The sequence below is a fragment of the Euleptes europaea genome, chromosome 19 (genome assembly GCF_029931775.1).
Source record: "Euleptes europaea isolate rEulEur1 chromosome 19, rEulEur1.hap1, whole genome shotgun sequence".
In the NCBI taxonomy this organism is placed as follows: domain Eukaryota; kingdom Metazoa; phylum Chordata; class Lepidosauria; order Squamata; family Sphaerodactylidae; genus Euleptes; species Euleptes europaea.
The window spans coordinates 26,580,966-26,605,061 of NC_079330.1; the positions used below are offsets into that span (position 1 = coordinate 26,580,966).

At 49.9% G+C, this 24,096-nt stretch overlaps 1 protein-coding gene across 1 annotated transcript; it reads right to left on the reverse strand.

The window, feature by feature from the left end:
- Window positions 1–1,501: 1,501 nt before the first annotated feature.
- SLC6A4 (solute carrier family 6 member 4) lies at window positions 1,502–24,096 on the reverse strand. The gene is made up of 13 exons (XM_056865232.1): window positions 23,667–24,096; window positions 20,920–21,054; window positions 20,569–20,788; window positions 18,316–18,454; window positions 15,770–15,904; window positions 13,859–13,962; window positions 12,494–12,621; window positions 10,789–10,901; window positions 9,604–9,735; window positions 8,404–8,503; window positions 6,775–6,875; window positions 3,334–3,501; window positions 1,502–1,576 (listed from the first exon to the last, which is right to left on the reverse strand). The coding sequence occupies exons 1-13, from the start codon at window positions 24,094–24,096 to the stop codon at window positions 1,502–1,504; spliced, it is 1,980 nt and encodes a 659-aa protein (XP_056721210.1).

Consider the following 24,096-nt stretch of genomic DNA (forward strand, 5'->3'; position numbering starts at 1 on the left):
AAGGTAATCACCCCACTGGGGGTCTGCCGCCTGGATCGGCTCTCGGAGATTGCAAAAATGCTCTGTGGCCCTGGCGTGGAAAAGCACCACAGTTAGACCCATTTCAATCATTATTCCTCAAGGGGTGACTCCACAGCGCTGTCGCCTGTGGATTATGACAGATGCGCAGTGTGAATACTGGGATTGCGGAAACAAACACCACGTGGACGTGATCTACGGGTGGTGTCCTCTGTACAGGATGCAAAGGAAGCTGGCTAGGAAGAGAACACTGTGATATGGGTGGGGGGCTGTACATACATAGCTGGAGGGTGGTGGTGTGAATGAAACAAATAACTTGAGGCAGCGACTCAGACGGCGGCCCCCTCTCTTAAGGGAACAAGGTGGTAGCTCCCTAGGGCCTGAAATTATGCCTTTCTTGAAATAGTGGGTAAGCTGATGAGCTGACCACTTGCTGCCTAGCTGGCTGACCCTGAAGAGATCACACAGCTTGATGGCCGCCAGGCTGTGGCTGTTTGAACCCCTAGACCCCAAGCCACACGATCGGCAGAGTCACGTGAGATAGCTCTTCAAATTGCAGGTGCAGGATTCCCTGTTTGATTGCTCCCCCATTAAAAACGGAAACAGAACGGCTATGCACACTGGACGTTAGCTTATCAGAGAACAGTATTCTAAGTTAAAGTGGGCCTTCAAGGTTTTCCAATGCAAGAGATGAGCGGAGGTGGTCTGCCATTGCCTGCCTCTGGTATTCCTTGGTGGTTTCCTGCTTTGCTTCCGAGTTCTGACATGATCAAGCCATTCTGGGCTAAGTAGGCTGCTAACAGTGTTCCCGCCCACCCTTTTCTCCTGGTCTATTGGTTTTCTAGATTTAAGGATGGCGTTTCCCCTCTTATGGAGAACCTCATCAAGTGCACAGTCTCTCGCCTGCAGTCTGAAACGACAGAGGTTAGCAAGAGCTGTCGGGTAGGCATTTTGGTCATGCCCCCCTTGTAGAGTTGGAACAGGCTACTCAAGCAGGAAAACTGTATGACTTGGACGGAGGATGACTAGTGGGACTGCGTGTGTTGGTTTTTCCTGGGGGGTTATTTGGAGGGGGAGATGTCGGTTGAAAATACTGAGATCTTTAGAAGCAAAGACAACAGGGTCACACTACTGAGAGTGGAGAGAACAGGGCACAGACGGGTGGCTCTAAACATCATCCTAATCTGCAACGGGTGTTGGATGGAGGCATGCAGCCAGACGGCCCCGCACCCACTTTGGGAGGCGCTGATGTTCATTCACATGACACGCACTCTCAAAATAAACCAGGGCACTACTGGGGACTGAAGGGAGCAGCCAGTCTTTCTTTGTGGGGAAGGCTCGGAGGTCTGGCCCAGGTCAGCCTGCTGCTCTTCCGGATGGATATTCAGTTCTTGAGAAGAGAGGAGCGACGGGAGGCGAGGTCCTAGCGAATGCTTGCCTCCCCCCTTCGCCTCCCCGGCACCCACCAAAATGGGAAGGCTGCTTAAACTGCGTTCATTCGGATGCCCCCAAGGGGAACCTCTGTGTTGGTTTCTGGAGTAATGCTTTTCAGAATACGCTGTGGGGAAGAAGGGGGGGAAAACAAGAGTCAGAGAGCAAGTATTTCAGGTAGGATAACCGGGGTGGAGGAGAGCAGAAAACAGACCTGGTGCTTTCTTCCCTCCTCTTCCTCACACTACACAGTCATAATCACAGGACACCGTATCATGCCACATCTGGATCAGTGCCTCCATCATCCCCAGGGCAACTGAATTGGATGCCCTTCTGCATCACAATATCCGCTTGCCCCAAAGCTCCTGAGCCAGGTGGGGCGCAAACCCAAATGCATAGTTAATTGTGGAACTCCCTGCCCCAGGATGTGGTGATGACTGCGAACCTGGAAGGCTTTAAGAGGGGAGGGGACCTATTCATGGAGGAGAGGGGTATTCATGGCTACTAGTCAAAATGGATACTAGTCTCGATGCATTCCTATTCTCTCCAGGATCAGAGGAGCACAGGCAGGACGATGCTGCTGCAGTCGTCTTGCTTGTGGGCTTCCCAGAGGCACCTGGTCGGCCGCTGTGTGAACAGACTGCTGGACATGATGGACCTTGGTCTGACCCAGCAGGTCCTTTCTTATGTTATAAAGGCTCACAACCAGAGCTGCTTTTAGGTTGAATTAAGTTTTTTTGGGGGGGGGGGCAGAGTCCTTTCTGAACAAAAATAACTCCACTGGCCACATTTATCCATCTTTCATATTGTAACACCTGTTGCTTGTTCTTCGTTTTTAGTGGACTACATCAAGTATCATCTTGGCACTGATTGCTCTGGGGAGTTATTCATAAAGGTTGGGGAAAGGCCAGGATGTCAGGAGCTTAGAGGGTGACACAGTGGCTGGTGACATTTCCTCACTGACCCCCCCTCCCGCAAGGGTTCACACATACTCTTTGGAGGGAGGGGAACCAGGGACAGATCCCTTATGTCCAGCCATGCTCCTTCTATTTAAATTAGCAGAAGAACACACACACACCCTTACACACACACACAAAACCTTTCCCACAAACCCTTCACTGTGCACATGGATGGGAGTGGGGAGTTCCATTTGTGAGCACACAACATAATGTGCAGCCGTCGTTTTCAATATGAGAAATCCAATATGTGATTATTTTTACTGCCGCGGCTTAATTGTGAAAAGCAAACGACCTTTTCAATCCGGGCCCTGTATATCCAGTGCCAGCTGGATTTTTCTAGGACCATGTCAGCTGTCTCCCCACACACACACACTGATGTTGCAGCTGCCAGTGTTTACTGTATGCCAGCTGTTCAAAGACCTTATGAAAGGTGTCAGAACATCTGACCAGCTTGGGTGAGAACTGGGCTGTAAAAGAGGACACTTGGAAAAAACACAAGAACAGAGAACAAAGTCAGGGAAGGAGTAGTAGTAGTTGGTTTTTATATGCCAATTTTCTCTACTACTTAAGGGAGAATCAAACTGGCTTACAATCCCCTCCCCCTTCCCACAACAGACAACCTGTAAGGTAGGTGGGACTGAGAGAGCTCTAAGAGAACTGTGACTGGCCCAGGTCATCCATCTGGCTTCATGTGTAGGAGTGGGGAAACCAACCCGGTTCACCAGATTAGCCTCCACCGCTCAAGTGGAGGAGTGGGGGAATCAAACCTGGTTCTCCAGATTAGAGTCCACCGCTCTTAACCACTACACCATGCTGCCCGACAGCCACAAGACCCTCACCCAGGACCCCACTGAGGACAAAACTAAATGCGAACTTTTGGAGGGGTGTGTGTCCACAGTACATAGTCATTGTGCAAGACTGATACCTCTTTAAGTGTTCCCGGGGTGGCTGCCAGCCGATAAACCATGTAGGCAGGAACACAGATGAAAGATGAGGTCCCGATGCCATAGCCCAGCACCATGGTCCAGTAAGGGTACGTGTAGTCAAAAAGCCGGAGCTCCATTGGGCTGGACATGAAGCTGATGATGATGAACTGCAGGGAATCACAAGTGTTTATTCACAGGCTTGGGGTCCAGCAGGTGAGATGAAGGCAGTCGCCTCCAAGGGCATTGTTAAGACAGAGGAGATGGGGAGAGAGAGCTGACCTCTGGGGCAGGTGGGAAGAAGCCAGAGCTGTGCAAAACTGCTGACTGGATGATGCACCCAACAGCACTTGCTTGTTTAGCGTTTCTTGAACCAGTAGGGTTGCCAACTTCCAGGTACTAGCTGGAGATCTCCTGCTATTACAACTGATCTCCAGCTGATAGAGTTCAGTTCACCTGGAGAAAATGGCCGCTTTGGCAATTGGACTCTATGGCATTGAAGTCCCTCCCCTCCCCCAACCCCATCCTGCTCAGGCTCTGCCCCAAAAACCTCCCACCAGTGGTGAGGAGGGACCTGGCAACTAGGGTTGCCAACCTCCAGGTCCTAACTGGAGATCTCCTGCTATTACAACTGATCTCCAGCTGATAGAGATCAGTTTCCCTGGAGAAAATGGCCGCTTTGGCAATTGGACTCTATGGCATTGAAGTCCCTCCCCTCCCCAAACCCTGCCCTCTTTAGGCTCCACCCCGAAAACTTCCCGCCGATGGCGAAGAGGGACCTGACAACCCTACTGGCAACCCTATGAACCAGCCTTTCTTCCAGAGCAGACTCAAGGCTAATTGGTTTTTGGAGGACTAGACCCAGAAAGAAGAGCTCCGTGGCGCAGAGTACTGCAGTACTGCAGTCCAAGCTCTGCTCAAGACTTGAGTTCGATCCCGACGGAAATTGGTTTCAGGTAGCCAGCTCAAGGTCAACTCAGCCTTCCCAGGTCGGTCAAATGAGTACTCAGCTTGCTGGGGGTAAAGGGAAGATGACTGGGGAAAGCACTGGCAAACCACCCCGCAAACAAAGTCTGCCTAGTAAACATCGGGATGTGACGTCATCCCATGGGTCAGGAATGACCCGGTGCTTGCACAGGGGACCTTTACCTTGTTTTTAGACCCAGAAAAATAAGTTGGTAACCCTACAGGCTGGCCAGCCACTTAACTCTTCCATGAATGAGAGTTCGGCAATCTCTCCTCACATCCCAGGGTGGCCCTTTCCCCAGCTACTTCACATCTGCCAAGTAACCAGGCCCTTTCCCCTTTCCGTTTAATTTGTTTCAGGCTAGTTAAAAAGGGGTGTGTGTGCATGTGTGTCAATGTTTGAGGTGGCTACGGTATCCTTTTATTTATACTTTTTCTTCGCCGAGTAATAAAATGGATATTTGTTAAGCACTCATTAATCCTCCCAGCGGGGTTGTTTTCAATCCACTGGGCAGCTCTGAAACCGAGACAGGTTTTTGCCATCAATAAACCTTAGATCGCTCCTTTCTTGCTGGTTGCTCAGCATGAACTCCAGTGCAAAGGCAGCCCGAGCTAATTTGGGACTGGCAGACTGGTTTAACAGTGCAAATGGCCCAGCCGGTTTGCCAGGTCAGCCGCGGGGCTGCAGCTCCAACTTCTGGCAGGCTTTTGTTTTTTTTAATCTTACAAAGGGGACCACAGCTACTTCTCCAACCATTTTGCAAATTGTATTCTCAAGAGCAACTGATCACCTTTTGGCTTTCCTGATGCTTTTTCTCCTTGGGCTGCTTCTTTTTAAAAATTAGATTTTAAAAATTAACAACAAAAAGGGCCACAGAAAAGAAAAAGGAAACCGGAAGAATCCAAAATACACCATAGAGAATGGTAACAATAGGCAGGGACCAATGCTTTTCTTTGTACCTATCAAAGGGCTTGGAAACTCGCCCCCAAGGGCATTTTGGGCCCTCTGAACAGCAGACTTCCCTACACTCTAAATAGGGTTGCCAGCGTCAGGTTGGGAAATTCCTGGAGATTTTGGGGGTGGAGCCTGAGGAGGGCAGGGTTTAGAGAGGGGAGGGACTTCAATGTCATAGAGTCCAATTGCCAAAGCAGCCATTTTCTCTGGAGGAACTGATCTCTGTTGCCTGGAGAGCTCCAGCCACCACCTGGAGGTTGGCAACCCTAACTCTAAAGTAGATCACACTCTACTTTTGAAACTCCCATCTGCTTTAAATACATTTTCCCACGGAGTACAGGGTTGCCGGGTCCCTCTTCTCAACCGGTGGGAATTTTGGGGCGGAACCTGAAGAGGTTGGAGTCCAATTGCCAAAGCGGCTGTTTTCTCCAGAGGAACTGATCTCTGTTGTCTGGAGATCAGTTGTAATAGCTAGAGATCTCCAGCCACCATAGGGTTGCCAGGTCCTTCTTCGGTACCGGCGGGAGATTTTTGGGGAGGAGCCTGAGGAGGGCAGGGTTTGGGGAGGGGACAGACTTCAATGCCATAGAGTCCAGTTGCCAAGGCAGCCATTTTCTCCAGGTGAACTGATCTCTATCGTCTGGAGATCAGTTGTAATAGCAGGAGGTCTCCAGCTAGCACCTGGAGGTTGGCAACCCTAAATTGGAGCTTGGTTTTTTTTTGGGTTTTTTAGTTATTAACAGTACAGTGGACAAGCTGATTCACAGCCATGATGTTGCTGGCTTTACTGACCAGGGGCATTGCTAGCAGAAGGCCAAGGTGGAAGAGAGAAAGAACAATTCAGCCTCTTGAGCTGTCTGCTTCTTCTAGCCCCTCTCCTAACAGGACATCTTGGCTAGGGTGCAGAGATCCATCTCATCTGAAGCTGCCCCTGGTAAACACCTGGTCAGTGAACAGGAAGCCCGCTGCCCCACAGGTGAACATGCTCCGCTGGGCTAGAACAGATGAGGCAGGTGGAGCGCTGCCCGAGCTTTGTCCCCAGGGGTCTCCGTTCAGCAGCAGAAACGACTCAACGGACCGGGAGAGGTGAGCCACCACAGTAGGGTTGCCAACTTCCAGGTACTAGCTGGAGATCTCCTGCTATTATGAATGATCTCCAGCCGACAGAGATCAGTTCCCTTGCAGAAAATGGCTGCTTTGGCATTGAAGTCCCTCCCCAAACCCTGCCCTCCTCAGGCTCCACCCCAAAAGCCTCCCGCCAGTGGTGAAGAGGGACCTGGCAACCCTAGACGTGAATCACGGGATTATTAATTCACACGAGGAAGCCTCATTCGAAGCACGGGACTGAATTGAGAGACTGGCTCAGCATCATCGGCCTCATCCCTGAAGCGTACAACATCTGAGCATAAAGTGTGCTTCATGAAAGGAAGCAGCGCCGGTTCGCAAAGGAAATCTCCCCCCTGGAGATCCCACCAACGAGCAGGACAGCCACCCAGGGATTCGGCTTTCCCGGAAGACTCACCAGGAGGAAGAGGGGGCTGATGGCAACCCAGCAGATTCTCCAGTACCAACCGGGGCTGAATCCAAGCATCTCTTTCACATCACTGCAAAACTGGGCAACACCTGCAGAACGAGAGGGGGAGGGGCCAAAGTTAGCCACATGTTGCTACGAATTCAGCCAACGAGAAGTCAGTGGGGCAAGAGCCCCGATCGCACCAGCTCAGGGTTCAGTGCACACAAAAGCGTCCAAGTTTCACAGCACCCTTCGGCATTCTCCCCAGCAGAGGAAGCACACAGACTTCCAGGACAACATCAGCTGGCTCCTCACGGGCATGGTCACAAGGCAATTTGGCAACCGATTGGAGCCACTGAAAGGCATAGAATCATAGAGTTGGAAGGGACCACCAGGGTCATCTAGTCCAACCCCCTGCACAATGCAGGAAATTCACAACTACCTCCCCCACACACACCCAGTGACCCCTACTCCATGGCCAGAAGAAGACCAAGATGCCCTCCCTCTCATGATCGGCCTAAGGTAATAGAATCAGCATTGCTGACAGATGGCCAGCTAAACTTCTGCTTAAAAACCTACAGGGAAGGCGAGCTTAAGAAGAAGAAGAAGAGTTGGTTTTCATATGCCGACTTTTCTCTACCACTTACGGGAGAATCAAACTGGCTTACAATTGCCCTCCCTTCCCCTCCCCACAACAGACACCCAGTGAGGTAGCTGGGGCTGAGAGAGCTCTAACAGAGCTGTGACTAGCCCAAGGTCACCCAGCTGGCTTTGCGTGTAGGAGTGGGGAAACAAATCCAGTTGACCAGATTAGCCTCCGCCGCTCATGTGGAGGAGTGGGGAATCAAACCCGGTTCTGCAGATCAGACTCCACCACTCCAAACCACCGCTCTTAACCACTACACCACACTGGCTTAACCACTACACCACACTTACCACCTCCCAAGGTCAATGAGATAGGAGAGTGGACAATTAGGAAGAAGAGTTGGTTTTTATACCCCGCTTTTCTCTACCATAAGGCAACTCAAAACGGCTTACAATCGTCTTCCCCTCCCCACAACAGACACCTTGTGAGGTAGTTGGGGATGAGAGAGTTCAGAGAGAATTGTGACTGGCCCAAGATCACCCAGGAGGCTTCATGTGGAGGAGTGGGGAATTGAACCCAGTTCTCCAGATTAGACTCCGACACTCTTAACCGCAACACTATGCTGGCAAGGAGCAAGGGGACTGAGAAGAGACAGAGGGATTTCAGGCCAGATGCAAATCTCCCCTGGGCCAAAGCCAGATACTCAGAGGTGCCTCTGTTTCCTGGCCAAAGCCTGTCCTATATACTATCCCACTGCTTCACAAGCTGTGGGTTCTCGCAGGGACGACAGACCAGTGTGGCTGGCCATCACAGCCAATGGGAAGGAAGGTTTACCATTAGGGTTGCCAACCTCCAGGTAATAGCTGGAGATCTCCTACTATTACAGCTGATCTCCAGCCGATAGAGATCAGCTCACCTGGAGAAAAATGGCCGCTTTGGCAATTGGACTCTATGGCATTGAAGTCCCTCCCCTCTCCAAACTCCACCCTCCTCAGGCTCCGCCCCAAAAACCTCCCACCGGCGGCGAAGAGGGACCTGGCAGCCTTACTCACCATAGAACCAAGCCACCGCGATGGATTCCAGAAACACCACGGCTAGGAGGGCTGGACCTGTGGCATATTCTTCAAAGAGCTTCACTACATAAGCACCACCCTGGGAAAGAAATCACAGCATTGCTTCGGGTCCCCAGCAGGGAAGCTAGGAGTTGAAGAAATCAGCCTGGCCCTTCCAACACCTGCTCAAGCCAAGCCTTCCCCCACACACCTGCTAATGACCCCTATTTCCCAGCTGGCTTCCCTCCCTACTTCCCTCTGCATCATCCAGTACAACCACCATGCAGAAAAAGGAGTAGAAGTTGGTTTTTATATGCCAACTTTCTCGACCACTTAAGTCAGAATCAAACCGGCTTACAATAGCCTTCCCTTCCCCTCCCCACAACAGACACTCTGTGAGTAAGTGGGGCTGAGAGAGACTGGCCCAAGGTCGCCCAGCTGGCTTCATGTGTAGGAGCAGGGAAACAAATCCAGTTCACCAGATTAACCTCCGCCGCTCATGTAGAGGAGTGGGGGAATCGAACCCGGTTCTCCAGATCAGAGACCACCGCTCCAAACCCACCACTCTTAACCACTACACCACGCTGGCTCTCCAAAAAGGGACGAAGCAGAATGCAGAGGCATTTCTCCTGGGCTTTGCATGAGATCATCCAAGGGGCCTTTCCATTTCCTCCCTTGTGAGAAGGACTCCGGAGACTGGTCCCTTCTGGCAGAGAAGGGAGCTCAAAGCAGCCCTTGGCCAAAGGAGAAGGGAGCGGCGCCTCCAGCAGGAACCGTGGTTCCCCCACTACAGGAAACCTGCAGACCCGGGAGGAACTGTTGATAAAGTCTGTGTTTGACCCATACAGCTGCCATGCCAGACATTCAGTCTCTAGCCCAGACTGGCACCTGAGCCAATCAGTTGCCATCGGTAACAGCACCCAATGTTTGAAACACCAAACCCCCCTTTCGGAAGCGGGCTTTGTACTTTGAGTGATGCAGTGCTAAGTGGGTTGGAACACCCTTCCGACCTTGCAAACATTTTGCCACTTAAGGATACATTTTGGTTAGTGAAATCAGAACGTTTTGAAATCAAGTCCTTTAGCGCCTGGCAAGAGGACCCGGGGCCCAGATCGCTGACCCCTGCTGCTGTTTTGGTGTCCCGCAAAACACCCCATTAACGGTGCTTAGCGCCAGACTCGGAGTACGTGAGCGACTTACAAAGGTCAGTGTTGATAACGAGCCCATGAAGCAGATCACAATGAAACAGAGCACAAACAGCTCCCGGCGCTTGCCCCAGATGTGTGGGAATTCATCCAGGACTGCGGTGATCACTCCTTCGAGGCCTGCAAACTGAGAAAGCGCATCCAGGAGTCACTGAAGGGGAAGGATGTCAGTGCTCCTCTTCCCAGAGTTAGAATATAAGAAAGGCCATGCTGGATCAGACCAAGGTCCATCAAGTCCAGCAGTCTGTTCACACAGTGGCCAACCAGGTGCCTCCAGGAAGCCCAGAAACAAGACGGTTGCAGCAGCACCATCTTGCCTGTGTTCCACAGCACCTAATAGAGAACAGGCATGCTCCTCTGATCCTGGAGAGAATAGGTATGCATCATGAAGAGTATCCATTTTGACTAGTAGCCATGGATAGCCCTCTCCTCCTCTAAAAGCCTTCCAAGTTGGCAGCCATCACCACATCCTGGGGCAGGGAGTTCCACATTTTTACTATGCGTTGTGTGAAGAAATACTTCCTTTTACCTGTTTTGAATCTCTCACCCTCCAGCTTCAGCAGATGACCCCGTGTTCTAGTATTATAACAGCGGGATAAAAGTTTCTCTCTGTCCACTCTCTCCATACCATGCATAATTTTACAGACCTCTATCACGTCTCCCCTTAACCGCCTTCTTTCCAAGCTAAACAACCCTAAGCATTTGAACCAGTCCTCATAGGGCAGTTGCTCTAGTCCCCTGATCATTTTGGTTGCTCTTTTCTGCACCTTCTCAAGCTCCGCACGTTCTTGAAGGCAGGCAAGGTTTTTCTTTTCAGCGTCAAGGGATACCTACGCAGCCTCAAGGGAAAACGAGGCCTCCTCTCCCTGGCCCTCAGATAGGGTTGCCAGCTCTGGGTTGGGAAATACCTGAGATTTGGGGGTGGTGCCTGAGGAGGGTGGGGTTTGAGGAGGGGAGGGGCTTCAATGTCATAGAGTCCAATTGCCAAAGTGGCCATTTTCTCCAGGGGAACTGATCTTTGTCGCCTGGAGATCAGTTGTAATAGCAGGAGATCTCCAGCCACCACCTGGAGATTGGCAATCCTACCCTCAGGACCACTCCACACTGAGCCCTCCCCTGCCCCAAGCTGCCTTTCCCCAGCACTTCTGTTGCCATCAGCAGCACCCTTTGCCGTGCTTACCGTGCTATCCAAGCCCAGCGTGATCAACATCAGGAAGAATATGATGGCAAAGAAAGTGGAGGCGGGCATGTTGGCGATGGCTTCTGCGTAGGTGATGAAGAGGAGGCTGGGTCCTGCCAACCGACAATTAGATCATGCTTAGGAGAGGCCACGGACCTGCCCCCCCCCATCCCCACTTTTCAAACTAGAAACCCAGCAGTTACAGGGAGCCACAAGGAAGTGTACACAGCTAACTCGACTGGGCGTCTGCCAGAGATTGCTGTTGCCAGTCAGCGGCCCCAACCCGGCCTTGTGGGCCTGTGCATTGGGGATCTGTGGGCGCAGGCTTATATCATGCCTGCTGCGGACAGTTGTGGTGGGAATTCCCATCAAATTGCAGCTGATTCACGGCAGCCCCATAGGGATTTCAAGGCAAGAGACAAACAGAGTCTGTGGAGCAACCCTGGACTCCCATTCAAGCACTAACCAGGGGTGACCCTTCTGAGATTCCAAGATCTAATGAGATTAGGGTAGCCTTGGCTATCCACATCAGAGTGCCGTTGCAAGTGGAGGTCATAAACTGCATTAGATAGCTCTGTGCCAATTGGCAATCCTCCACTAGTCATGGCCCTTCCGTGGCTCATTGGCTGACCGTCTCCCATCCTTTGGGTGACCTCTGCCTTTTGCTGGAAGGTACCAGCTAGCCATGTTCAGAGGCAGGGCCAGCTAGAAAGAGGATGGCTGCTTGTCTAATCCTGCATGGTGCCTGGACATCCCTCGGCCCCTGTCCTTCAGCTGGGTTGACTTCCAAGTAGGGAGATGGACCCACCAGCCGGGATAATGTCCCACAACTAAAGCTGGTTTGAATGAGAAGAAACCTTTCCCAACATCCTAACATATCACTGTGCCCTGCAAGTGTTCCTGTCTTGCCTGCAGACCTTTGCAGGACCTCTTTAGCACCAGTTGTATTTCCATTCAGTTTATTTACAGTCAAAGACCAGCTAAATCTGACATAACACAAAAAAAACCCATGTTAAAACTATCAGATATTATTATTACAATAAAATGATAACTGCCTGATCTAAATACATGGCTACTAAGTGCAACTCCAAATTACAGACATAAACATATATATATATATATATATATATATATATATATATATATATATATATATATATATATATATATATATATATATATTTACACACACACACATATATATATGTATGTATGTGTGTATATACACACACACATATGCATATTGGATATTAACAAAAATACATTTAATTACACATAAATATCTGTACAAGGAGTGCAATTAATAAAAGGATGAATTTAATAATTAATAATACTTAGCTACCTTCTTCTGCATTGGTAGACATGCCAACGCACAAAATTTTGCCACCTTAAGGGTAGTTTCATTAAAGCAGTCAGCAAGAAGAAGGGCAGTGTCAAAAGAATTTGGTCTGCCTGTATAGTTGTAGCACCAGTTCTAATGAGAGGCAGTAGCTGAGTAGAATCCAGCTGCCTGCTTTAAGGATGTGTCGATGGCTAACAGCAACCAGAGGCAAAGAGGATGTTTGTGTGCCGTCTCATCCGCACATAGAAAGCCAGCTCTGCCTGACGGTCAGCAGCCGTATTCACAGTGGCCAGGTAGGGCAAGGGAGCTGCGGCCACATGAGCATCCCCAGGTACATGGGAGGGAGCAAAGGGAATGGGTTACCGGCATCTTTGGCCACCTCCGAGACCTCTTCGTGCCTCATCTCGGCCATGTATCCGAGCACGGTGAAGATGACAAATCCGGACATGAAACTCGTCATGCAGTTCACAGCACTGGTGATCAGAGCGTCCCTGCAGTGAAAGCAGAATGGCCCAGCTGAGAATGGGAGGGGTCCCTAGTGCACCCTCTCACCCCCCTCCCCAGCAGCAACAGGCTGACTGCTGTCCTAGGAACCTCTCCTGGTTGGATTGGGTGGGGGGGAGAGTTAATGTGAAATGAGTTGCTGCCCAGTGGGGAGGGGGTGTTGTTCCTGGGTCCTGTAAAGCTGGGTAAACGTTTTGTCAATTAAGACTTGAACGAGAGCTCCAATTCTCTCCAGCCCCAAGGAAAGCAATGGTAAAAACTCCCCGGAATGCTATCCCCGTGAAGAAAAAGCATATCAACTAGGGTTGCCAATGCTGGGTTGGGAAATTCCTGGAGATTTGCGGGGGCGGGGGGGAGGCTGGGCAGGGAGGCGGGTATAGTGCCATAGAGTGGGGTATAGTGCCATAGAGTCCACCCTCCAAAGCAGCCATTTGCTCCAGGGGAACTGATCTCTGTGTTTGGAAGAGTCTGAAAAAGAGCTGTGCGGAGCTGCGGGTTGGGAAAGGCATTGAGGTTTGGGGGTTGAGTTTGGGGAGGGTGGGGTTTGGGGAAGAGACCTCAGCGGGGTATAATGCCACAGAGTCCAACTTCCAAAGCAGCCATTTTCTCCGGGGGGAAAACTGATCTCTGTCGTGTGGAGATCAGGTGTCATTCCAGGAGATCTCCAGGCCTCACCTGGAGGCTGGCAATCCTACCCTTCCTCTGAATAGCTGATGTGTAGGGTTGCCAACCTCCAGGTACTAGCTGGAGATCTCCTGCTATTACAACTGATCTCCAGCTGAGAGGGATCAGTTCACGTGGAGAAAATGGCCGCTTTGGCAATTGGACTCTACTGATGTGGGGTGGCAGATTTGCTGCCTTCTAGGGCAGCTTCTCGGCTTCCTCTCACCCTCGGCTTGCATTTTTGAGAAAGAAGCAAATTCTGCAAAAGCCCCATGAGTGTTCAAGGGCTCCCCCATCTAAAGAAATCCTAACCCAGGGATTGTTGCTCCTGGGATTTACTATTTATTTAAAATGTTTAACATCCTGTATCTGAACCTGAAACCATATCCAGCTTTCCAAGACTCAGGGAAGCAGTGCCAGCTGTCACCATTCTATGAATGACAACGTTTCCAAGCCTTGAAGAGCATAGAGGCCCAAATGTGCACCAGAGCCCCTGTGGAGCTTCACCGCTCCGGGCTATACGCTTCTGCTCAGTCACGTTGCAGATTGTCTGGAACTCACTGGTAGCAGTTGTTGTGAAACTTGTTGTAGCTTGCAAAGGCAAGGAGGACCCCAAATCCTGGGCCGAGAGAGAAGAAAATTTGCGCCGCAGCATCCACCCACACCTGAAAAACAGAGGAAGCCGTTATAGAAAGCCACACGCCAGCTTTGAGTGCAGAAGGAGAACCTTTGCTCCTTCCAACTTGTATCTAAGCCCTTTCTGTAACTCCGGAGCTTGCTCCGTTTCCTCTGTCTGATCCAGCGGGAGATGCCTGCTTTGGAGCAGAAGCTGGAATCAGAGAGGGAAAAGAAGGTCAGCACCTGCCTGCAGCTTCCAGCGTGGTGTAGTGGTTAAGAGCGGTGGTTTGGAGAGGTAGACTCTGATCTGGAGAACCGGGTTTGATTCCCCACTCCTCCACATGAGCAGTGGAGGATAATCTGGTGAACTGGATTAGTTTCCCCGCTCCTACACATGAAGCCAACTGAGTGACCCTGGGTTAGTCACACTTTCTCAGCCACACCTACCTTACAGGGTGTCTGTTGTGGGGAGGGGAAGGGAAGCTGGTTTGATTCTCCCTTGAGTGGTAGAGAAAGTTGGCATATAAAAACCAACTCTTCTTCTTCCCAATACCCTCACCTGGCCCTCTGCACGTCTTCCAAGCCCTCCTCATCACCAATCTTCCTCTGCCGCATGGGCAGCCTCATCCTGATTGCCAGGTTTTCCCATGATCACGCACATAGACGAGTGCAGAACCCTTTCTGTCCAAGGAAAAGCGAAACCTGCCAGCTTGCTCAGATCTAAAGAACTGGGCATCGAGATGCATGTGTCCAAGTGGGTGCTGAGGCTGGCCTGGTGTTTCTCACACAGCAGACGCTTCTCCGAATGTTTATGTGGGGCTGGTGACATGGTAAGGAGTGTGTGTGTCAAAATCTCCTTGCCTTTGGAGGTTCCTAAAGACACTCTGGATCTTAGTCTTGGTTTGATGTATTCAGCCTCTTCCAAAACCCAAGGCCCTCTGGACTGGGGGCAGATCTCTGGCCAGCCTAGAGGATCGTCCTAATTTCTAACAAGTGGCAGCGTGCAGAGGCTTAACGGATGGGCAGGCAGCACGGAGATTGCAATCGGCTCTCTTCTCTGTTCAGATATATTCAATACACTATCAACACCCTTTATTACTTTTATGGGCCTTATTGAAGATGTGGCTTTATCAGAGAACTGTGTGTCTTCATTTCCTCTTCTTTGAACTCCCTCGTATCAGCCAGGAGGCTGCCGGCTGGCAAATATTACAACCTGTAATCTCAGTATTAGGTGCTTTTTTATTATTTAAAGGACTGAGATCTTCTCCCCCATCCAAGACTTTCATAACTATTCAGGGACATGAGCACTTGCACACAGTGTATGTTCCTTGCAGGTTAAAGGCTCAGGTGAATTGAACTGAGCCCCAGCTGAACCGCAGTGGCTCCGCTGGAAATGTCTGCCAAAAATGCTTGCACAATGTGTGGACTTTTGTGAGGATAAAGAAAGACCAGGGAGAGTGTTCTGGTGACAGTCACTAAGAGCAGAGTATCTGTGACTGTGAATCAGTGGTAGAGCATCTGCTTGACATGCAGAAGGTCCCAGGTTCAATCCCCGGCATCTCCAGTTAAAGGCAACAGGCAGGTAGGTGATGTGAAAGACCTCTGCCTGAGACCTTGGAGAGCTGCTGCTGGTCTGAGTAGAAAATACTGACTTTGATGGACCAAGGGTCTGATTCAGTGGAAGGCAGCTTCTTGTGTTCATGTATAACGTCCCGGGGGGTGTGTGGAGTGCTCAGGAGGGGGTCCCCGGCTCACCTTGAAAACTGGCAAGTGGAGTAATTTGGTTTAAAAACACAGCATGTTTTTGCCATGAAACTCTGCAAAAGTCAATCAGTTGTCGTGGTTTTTCCTTACCTCAGTGGCAAGAAGTTTGTGCCATTGGGGCTTCAGATAGTAGAGCACCCCTCTCCAAGCGCCCGGCAAAGTGGCACCCCGTATTAGCAGGATAAAGAGGACGATGTAAGGAAACGTGGCGGTCACCCACACAACCTAGTGGAAGAATAAGCGAGTTGGCCAAGGAAAACAGCTGATCACAGTTATGCAGGTGACGCTCTCAAGCAACATGGAAAGGTTTCACCTCAGCCCAGTTCACCTCCTGGGGCTCCTCTGACAGATGGGCAGGGGCAGTGGCTCAGAAGGCCCCAGGTTCAATCCCCAGCATCTCCAGTTAAAGGGACTAGGCAAGTAGGAGATGTGAAAGACCTCCAGCTGAGACCCTGGAGAGCCGCTGCCAGTCTGAGCAGGCAATACTGACCTTGATGGACCAAGGGTCTGATTCATTATAAGGTAGCTTCATGTGTTCATGTATGTTCATGACTCTGCCTACCCTCTACAGAACAGGACTTGCATTCCTGTGGTCTCCTCCATTGGTTTGATACAAGGCAGGGCCTTTGAACAGTTGATTTTTTTTGGTCCCTCTCTTTTCATTGTCTGCTTGCAACATTGGCTTTTGGTGTACTCAGCATGGGCAGGTATGTTGCATTTCTTGTGGACTTGCCAGGGGAGGGGCTGTGGCTGAGCGGTAGAGCATCTGCTTGGCATGCAGAAGGTCCCAGGTTCAATCCCTGGCATCTCCAGTTAAAGGGACTAGGCAAGCAGGTGATGTGAAAGTCCCCTGCTTGAGACCCTGGAGAGCCGCTGCCGGTCTGGGTAGACAATGCTGACTTCGATAGACAAAGGGGGTCTGATTCAGTATAAGGCAGCTTCATGTATTCATGTGTTCAAATATGGAATCCCAGGTTGGAAGCCAAGCCTCACATCTGCTCACTTTCTTTCAAGGGAGGCATCTCCAAGACACCCCAGGCAAATGAGAAACTAAGGGGGTTACCGCACTTTGTATTCCCAGCGATAAGAGTCTGAAAATGTTATAAAAAACATCGCTTTAAAAGGGTTTTTGGATACCACGGCTTATAAATGGTTGGAAGACGTCTTCACAGCTAAAGGGGCCAAACAAAGTGTGAACAGTATTTTTTATAACGTTTTCAAACTCTTAATACATCGCTGGGAATACAAGTACAGTCTAAGTGATTCCTACAAATGGACCTTGAGCTTGTTCGGAGGTTTCCAGCAGGGGAGGGCAGCTATCGTATTGAAGGAGGAGGAGAATGGTACACTCCTTCTAGCGGGGATGGCCGTCCTCTTCCACCGAGCACGCAGCTTCGGGAGGGACACACATGGAGCGGTGAGGGAGGTAGCCCCCACCTCCAGCCAGCCAGATCAGCCGAATCGACCCTGGTGATCAATGGGGTGACAGATGTTGCAGTCAGATCGCCCTCACATCCAAAACTTAGTAATACCCAATGGAGTGTGATCAGGTTTCCCAGGTCTGCTACAGGACAGCAGCTGGCACAGATTTTGAGCCCCCTCCTGCTTTACTGTTCCCCCAAAGTCCCCAGTGGGAGGGAGCAGAGATTGACTCAGAGAGCTGGGACTCTCCTCTGCAACCTGGCTCTCACACGTACCGAATAATGCACTTTCAGTCCACTTTAACTATTGTTTGAAAGTTGATTTTGCCGTTTTACATGGTAAAATCCAGCTGTAAAGTGCATTGAAAGTGGATTATTCGGCATGTGTGAAAGCGCCCTCTGTGTTCTGTGCCAGGTGCCTGCCTCCCACCACCAGGAGGCAGTTCAGGGTTCCCTGAGTCTGAGCTTCCTTTCCTGCCATCTCCCTTGGGGTAGACAGGGGCCCAGGGCCAAGTAGCCGGCCGGCTGCCGAGGTTTCATGTGTGGTTTAAGGTGTGAGGAATCTGCACAGCTGATGCTTGACAACCTTTGCATCTGGAAAAGTCCTGCCTGGTATCGCCTAGAAAGGAGGGCAGAGCCATTGGCTGGCTTGAAGCCAAAATGACAAGCTGCACTCTTGGACTGGATTACGCCACTGGAACGCAAACTGGAGATGACGTTGGGAGATCCATGAATGGACCTCCTGAGGCTTATTCCAACTTATTAAGCAGCTGCCCTGATCTGGAGAGCCCCAGGCCAGCCTGATTTCATCAGATCTCAGAAGCTAAGCAGGGTCATCCATGGTTGCTATTTGCATGGGCAGCGTCCAAAGGAATACCAGGGTCATGACGTGGAGGCAAACCACTTCTGAGGTCGCCATAAGTCAGCTGTGACTTGACGGCACACAAAAATAAAAATAAGCAGCTGGGGGTGGGGGTGATCTGCAGTGGGGCAATAGCATAATGGGAGCAGGTTTAACCCCTTTGCTCCCCTGTTTTCCCACCCTCAATGACTCCTCCTATATTGCATCTACTATTTGGGGGGAGAACCAGCAATTTGACAATTTTTAGGAAACAGCCACTGAAAAACCCACCTTTAAAAGAGCCCTTTGCCTTCCGGCCACAAGACCCCCTCCTTCCCATAACTCCTCATCCCGCCCTTGGCCTCACTCTTCACCTTGCCAGAAGTTTTCACCCCTTTCCAGACGCTGAAGTACACGATGGTGAAGATGAAGAGCAGGCAGAGGGTGAGCTGCCAGCTGATCCCTCCCAAGTCGTCCAAGCCGTTGGCTCTGTGCACCTGCAGAATATGGCGGCTGAAATGGAAAGAGGCTTGGGTCAGGGTCGCAGGAGGGGAGGGGGCTAGCAGCAGACCTGCCCTCGAGTTAATTGGGTGGTTCGATTCATTCAAGCGAAGGGTTAGGAGAATTACCGGTAGGAGCGGGAAGGGCACGATGGTTTGGCGTGGTATGAAAAGGTGGCAGGAACTGGATTTCAGAGAAAAAAATGTGCAAACCACTGCTGAATGTCTCTTCCCACCCTCAATGACTCCTCCTATATTGCATCTACTGGTTTTTTTGGGGGGGAGGGGTTTATCTAATAACTTGTAGCTACTCGTAATTTTTTCAAAATAGTAGTAACGACAAAGTTTCAAATAAATTGCACAACACAGAATCATAGAATCATAGAGTTGGAAGGGACCACCAGGGTCATCTAGTCCAACCCCCTGCACAATGCAGGAAATTCTGAACTACCTCCCCCACACACACCCCAGTGACCCATACTCCATGCCCAGAAGATGGCCAAAGTGCCCTCCCTCTCATGATCTGCCTAAGGTTATAGAATCAGTGTTGCTGACAGATGGCCATCTAGCCTCTGCTTAAAAACCTCCAGGGAAGAAGAGCTCACCACCTCCCGAGGAAGCCTGTTCCACAGAGGAACCGCTCTATCTGTTAGAAAATTCTCCCTAATGTCTAGATGGAAACTCTTTTGATTTACTTTTAACCCGTTGGTTCTGGTCCGACCTTCTGGAGCAACAGAAAACAACTCGGCACCCTCCTCTAATATGACAGCCCTTCAAGTACTTGAAGATGGTTATCCTGTCCCCTCTCAGTCTTCTCCTCTTTAGGCTAAACATACCCAGCTCCTTCAACCTTTCCTCATAGGACTTGGTCTCCAGTATATATTACAGTATATAAATAATGAGCAAACGCAAAAAGCAAAAGTGTTGATAATATAACAGACAGGTCTGCTGGCTAGTATCCCGTTTCGATACCCTTCGTCGGACTGGTACTGTAGCTATCATCAGAAATGAGGTAATCATCTTTTATGGCACATAGGTAATATGAGACAATGAAGCCATAAATTCAATTAACACATGCAGTGTAGACAGCTACGGTCTGGAGTCATCAAGCTAGGCCTGGCTAACTTCTGGCAGACCTGTCAGTCTTGGCCAAAAGCGATGCCAAGAGAGGGGACTGACGCCTCCGTTGGGCATGCCTCCCCCTGCCCTTTATGAGCAGTCGCGACATACCTCAAAAGGCTTGCCCTCAGAGAGACCCACACCGTGTCCTTCCCTGCAAGTCTCCGTTCTGTGCCTCTGGATTGGAAAGAGGCAAGCGCAGAGCGGGGACTCAGGCAGAGAGCCGTCGCCTCTTCGGAGGGCAGCTCATTCTCGGGAATCTCGGCGAGCTCCGATTTCATTCGATGCCAAGATGGGGGAAGAATGACCACCTTCCTCAAAGGCTGATGGGAAGGGGCAAGGCCAGAGCAGAGACTCATGCAGACGTCTAGCGAGCATCCTCCTCTAAGAGAAGGTACCTTGAGCCCTGTAACTCATGTATTTATTTCCGCACATGAGTTTGCCCAGTACTGAGCTGGTGAACTGCAGAGGCAAGACAGTGCCGGGTTTGAGTTCAAAGGTTACCGCAGGGGGACGAGTGAGATTGGAAAGGGTAGTTGGCCAGCTGCTGGGAATAATGATGGCCAACTTGAAAAGCGGTGGCCTTGAAGGCCCTCTCCAAACCCTGCCCACCTCAGGCTCCGCCCCAAAAACGTCCCACCGGTAGCGAAGAGGGACCAGGCAACCCTATCAATCGTAATAGTGGGAGATGGGCAACCCTACCTATTATAATGGCCCAGAGGCTTACCTAGGGTTGGCAGGTCCCTCTTTGCCACCGGCGGGAGGTTTTTGGGGCGGAGCCTGAAGAGAATGGTACACTCTCTTTGGGGAAGTGACTTCAATGCCGTAGAGTCCAATGGCCAAAGCGGCCATTTTCTCCAGGGGAACTCATCTCTATCGGCTGGAGATCAGCTGTAACAGCAGGAGATCTTCAGCTAGTACCTGGGGTTGGCAATCCTAGGCTTACCCCACCTCTTCACCCACACCCCACCTTTCCTGGTACGACTGCTTCCACTTACATGCACTTACGTGTAAAATTCTTCGGCAGGGGAGGTGGAGTTTTGGGTCCAGGCGATGGTCTTGTTGGAGAAGTAGTTGGTGCAACTCTCGGTGTTCCAAGGGTTGGTGCAGCTGGTCCAAGGCAGCTCCTCCGTGAAGGAGGAAACGAGGTAGTACAAGGCCCACGCCATGATCGTGTTGTAGTAGGAGGCGATGTAGAAAGCGATGATGCAGATGGCGTAGCCGATTCCTGGGGAGAGTCACAGAAACTGAGCCCCACACCCCGGGACAAGGACGGGAGGCCGGCAGGCACGCAGCACGCTCCCGTCCGCTGCCTCGCAGGGGCCACGGGGGATTCCCCCCTCCGCCCCTTACGATTACCTTTAAAAATGGGGCAGATTTTTCTCCAGACTGAGATGCATCCACTGCGGTGATACTGTCCCAGGGCCAGTTCCATGTAGAAGAGAGGGATCCCTCCAAAGATCGCCATGATCGTGTAAGGGATGAGGAAAGCCCCTGCAATGAAAGAAGCCTGTTAAATTCAGCCCAGAGAGGAGGCAAAGAGATAGCTGGTGGGAATAAGGTTGCCAACCTCCAGGTAGAGCCTGGAGATCTCCAGGAATTAGCACTGATCTCCAGATTACTAGGGTTGCCAGCTCTAGGTGGAGCCTGAAGAGGGTGGAGATTTTCGGGATGGAGCCTGAGGAGGGTGGGGTTTGGAGAGGGGAGGGGCTTCAATGCCATAGAGTTCAATTGCCAAAGCAGCCATTTTCTCCAGGGGGACAGAACTCTGTCGCCTGGAGATCAGTTGTAATAGCGGGAGATCTCCAGCCACCACCTGGAGGTTATTCAAAATCTGACACAGATAATCTATACACCTAGTATAGCTAAACAAAGACTGTATTGTACAACATACACATCACATACACATAACATACATATACAAAACTGTTACATTGAATATTTTTCACAGTACAAAAATCTCAGTCCTGTATACCAATAATGGTATCTTAGTTATCTTCCAAATATAAATTGCAGGTAAATCACCCCGTGCATTTAAAAGACAATCTGCCATTTGGACCGTTTCTGAGGATTAAAAGAAACAGTATGCATTATTCAGATTATAAACAGGCAGCACGTTCCTCTGAAATTCAACTATTAAACAGGAATTATCCATGGGAGGTCATTAAGATAGCTAGATGGAAAGCCGATAGAACACAAAGGGAGGATTTGTTTAATATTAAGAAGAAAGAGCCTAAACAAAGGATTACATGGGAGGTGGAGTTTTCTCCAATTAGTCATAAGATTAAAAAAGTGATCATGAAATATTGGTCCTTAATTAGTTACGTTCCAAGGTGTAAGGAACCACCAACTGTGGGCTTTAAAAAAAATAAGAGATTGATGGATTACTTGGTACATTCTGACGTCCAACAGGTAGAACCTCATACTGAATCTATTTTAGGACACCACAAATGTGGTAATTGCTCAGCGTGCAAATATGCTACGACTGTGAAGACTTTTGAACATCCCAACGGCACATATAGAAAACCTTTACAATTTTTTTACGAATTGTAATTCAAGCAATGTGATATATGTCATTTCTTGTCCTTATAAAAAATTGTATGTGGGTAGTATGTCACGCCCTGTTAAGAAACATATCTTGGAGGATGTGTCGAGGATAAAAAATCAAATCTTAGAGGCACCACTCACAGAACATTTTCTAGATATGAAACATAACCCAGATGATATAACATTTGTGTGCATATTCATTTTTTAAAAAGAGAAATTCAAATATAATAAAGTAAATGTGTTAGAATGGTTGCATCAACAAGAGGCATTTTACATACATAAATTGAATACCATTCAACCAACAGGTTTAAATGCAATGTTAGATTTATCATCGTTTCTGTGTAGGGTTGCCAACTGCCAGGTAGTAGCAGGAGATCTGCTAATTCAACTGATCTCCTGCCAATAGAGATCAGATCACCTGGAGAAAAATGGCAGTTTTGGCAATTGAACTCTATGGCACTGAAGCCCCTCCCCTCCCAAACCCTGCCCTCCTCAGGCTCCGCCCCAAAAATCTCCCGCTGGTGGCGAAGAAGGACCTAGCAACCCTATTTCTGTGAGATGTGTAAAATGAGTAACTATGTATACATTGTTTGTTATATAGTTTGGACTGTGTTAGAGGATGAAATGGTACTACTTGGGTGGAATTTTAAAAAAGATATCAGTAAGGCGTCACAACTCTGATGTAAGGGAGGAGTATAGGAAAGCTCTGGTGAGATACGGACATAATTAAGAGAACAGCTGCAGTCAATTTGTGAGTAGATTTATGGTAACTGTGAATGTTGGCTATCCCAGACCAGCGGAAAAGAGGCTTGTGCACAAAACAGCATGGTCTGCCTTTATAAATATAACTAATCTGCCTGGGTAAGTTAGAATTGTGTTAAGGTTAAATCACAAAAACTGATGTTAAGTTTCAATGTATTCATGCATGTAATTTTTGTTTGAAATTTTTGGTTTAAAGCAACAGGAGCAAAATCACAAAGTCAAGATTTTCCTGTACAGCAGCAACAGACTTCTGATGAAGCTCATGCGATTAGCGAAACAAGGATAACATTTGCGAAACCTTGTAAACTTGCATAGTTGCAACTTGTATAAATTGTTTTGTTGCATAACTGGAATCTTTTGCTGGAAACCACGTTTTTTGAAACCACATAAAACTTTCTTATCCAGTGCATCAGTGGTACTTTTTGTGTACATATATGTGTATTACCTGGAGGTTGACAGCCCTATCCATGGCATTATACCCTACTGAGGTCCCTCCCCAAACCCTGCCATCTAGGGTTGCCAGGTCCCTCTTCACCACCAGTGGGAGGTTTCTGGGGCGGAGCCTGAGGAGGGTGGGGTTTGGGGAGGGGAGGGACTTCAATGCCATAGAATCCAATTGCCAAAGCAGCCAGTTTCTCCAGGTGAATTGATCTCTATCGGCTGGAGATCAGTTGTAATAGCAGGAGGTCTCCAGCTAGTACCTGGAGGATGGCAACTGCCATCCCCAGGCTCCACCCTTCAAACCTCCAGATATTTCCCAACCTGGAGTTGGAAGCCCTAGACAGACAGGGACTCACCTCCTCCATTCTGGTAACAAATGTACGGGAATCGCCAAACATTGCCCAGATCTACGGCATAGCCAATAACGGAGAGGAGAAAGTCCATTTTCTTGCTCCAGGTCTCTCTCTCCTCCAGCTGTTGCCGGACTTCTATCCTGTAAGTGGGAGAGGCTGTGCTGGTGGTCGTCGTGGCAGGGCAGGGGACCCCGGCTGAGGCCTCCACCCCGTCTCCTGGGCTCTGAGCCAAAGAATACCCATTGGAGATCTGGCTCGTCGCCCCTTTGTCCCCCTGGCTGGGCTGGGCTCTGTGCCCGTCCTCTCTCAGGCGCAGGGTAGGTTTGGTGCCCTTGAGGAGATGCCCGTTCTCCGCACAATCGTCCCCTTCTTTACAGTCCCCTTTTTTCGAGGTGAGAGGCTGGCTCTCATTGTTGGGGGCTACCTTCTCCAT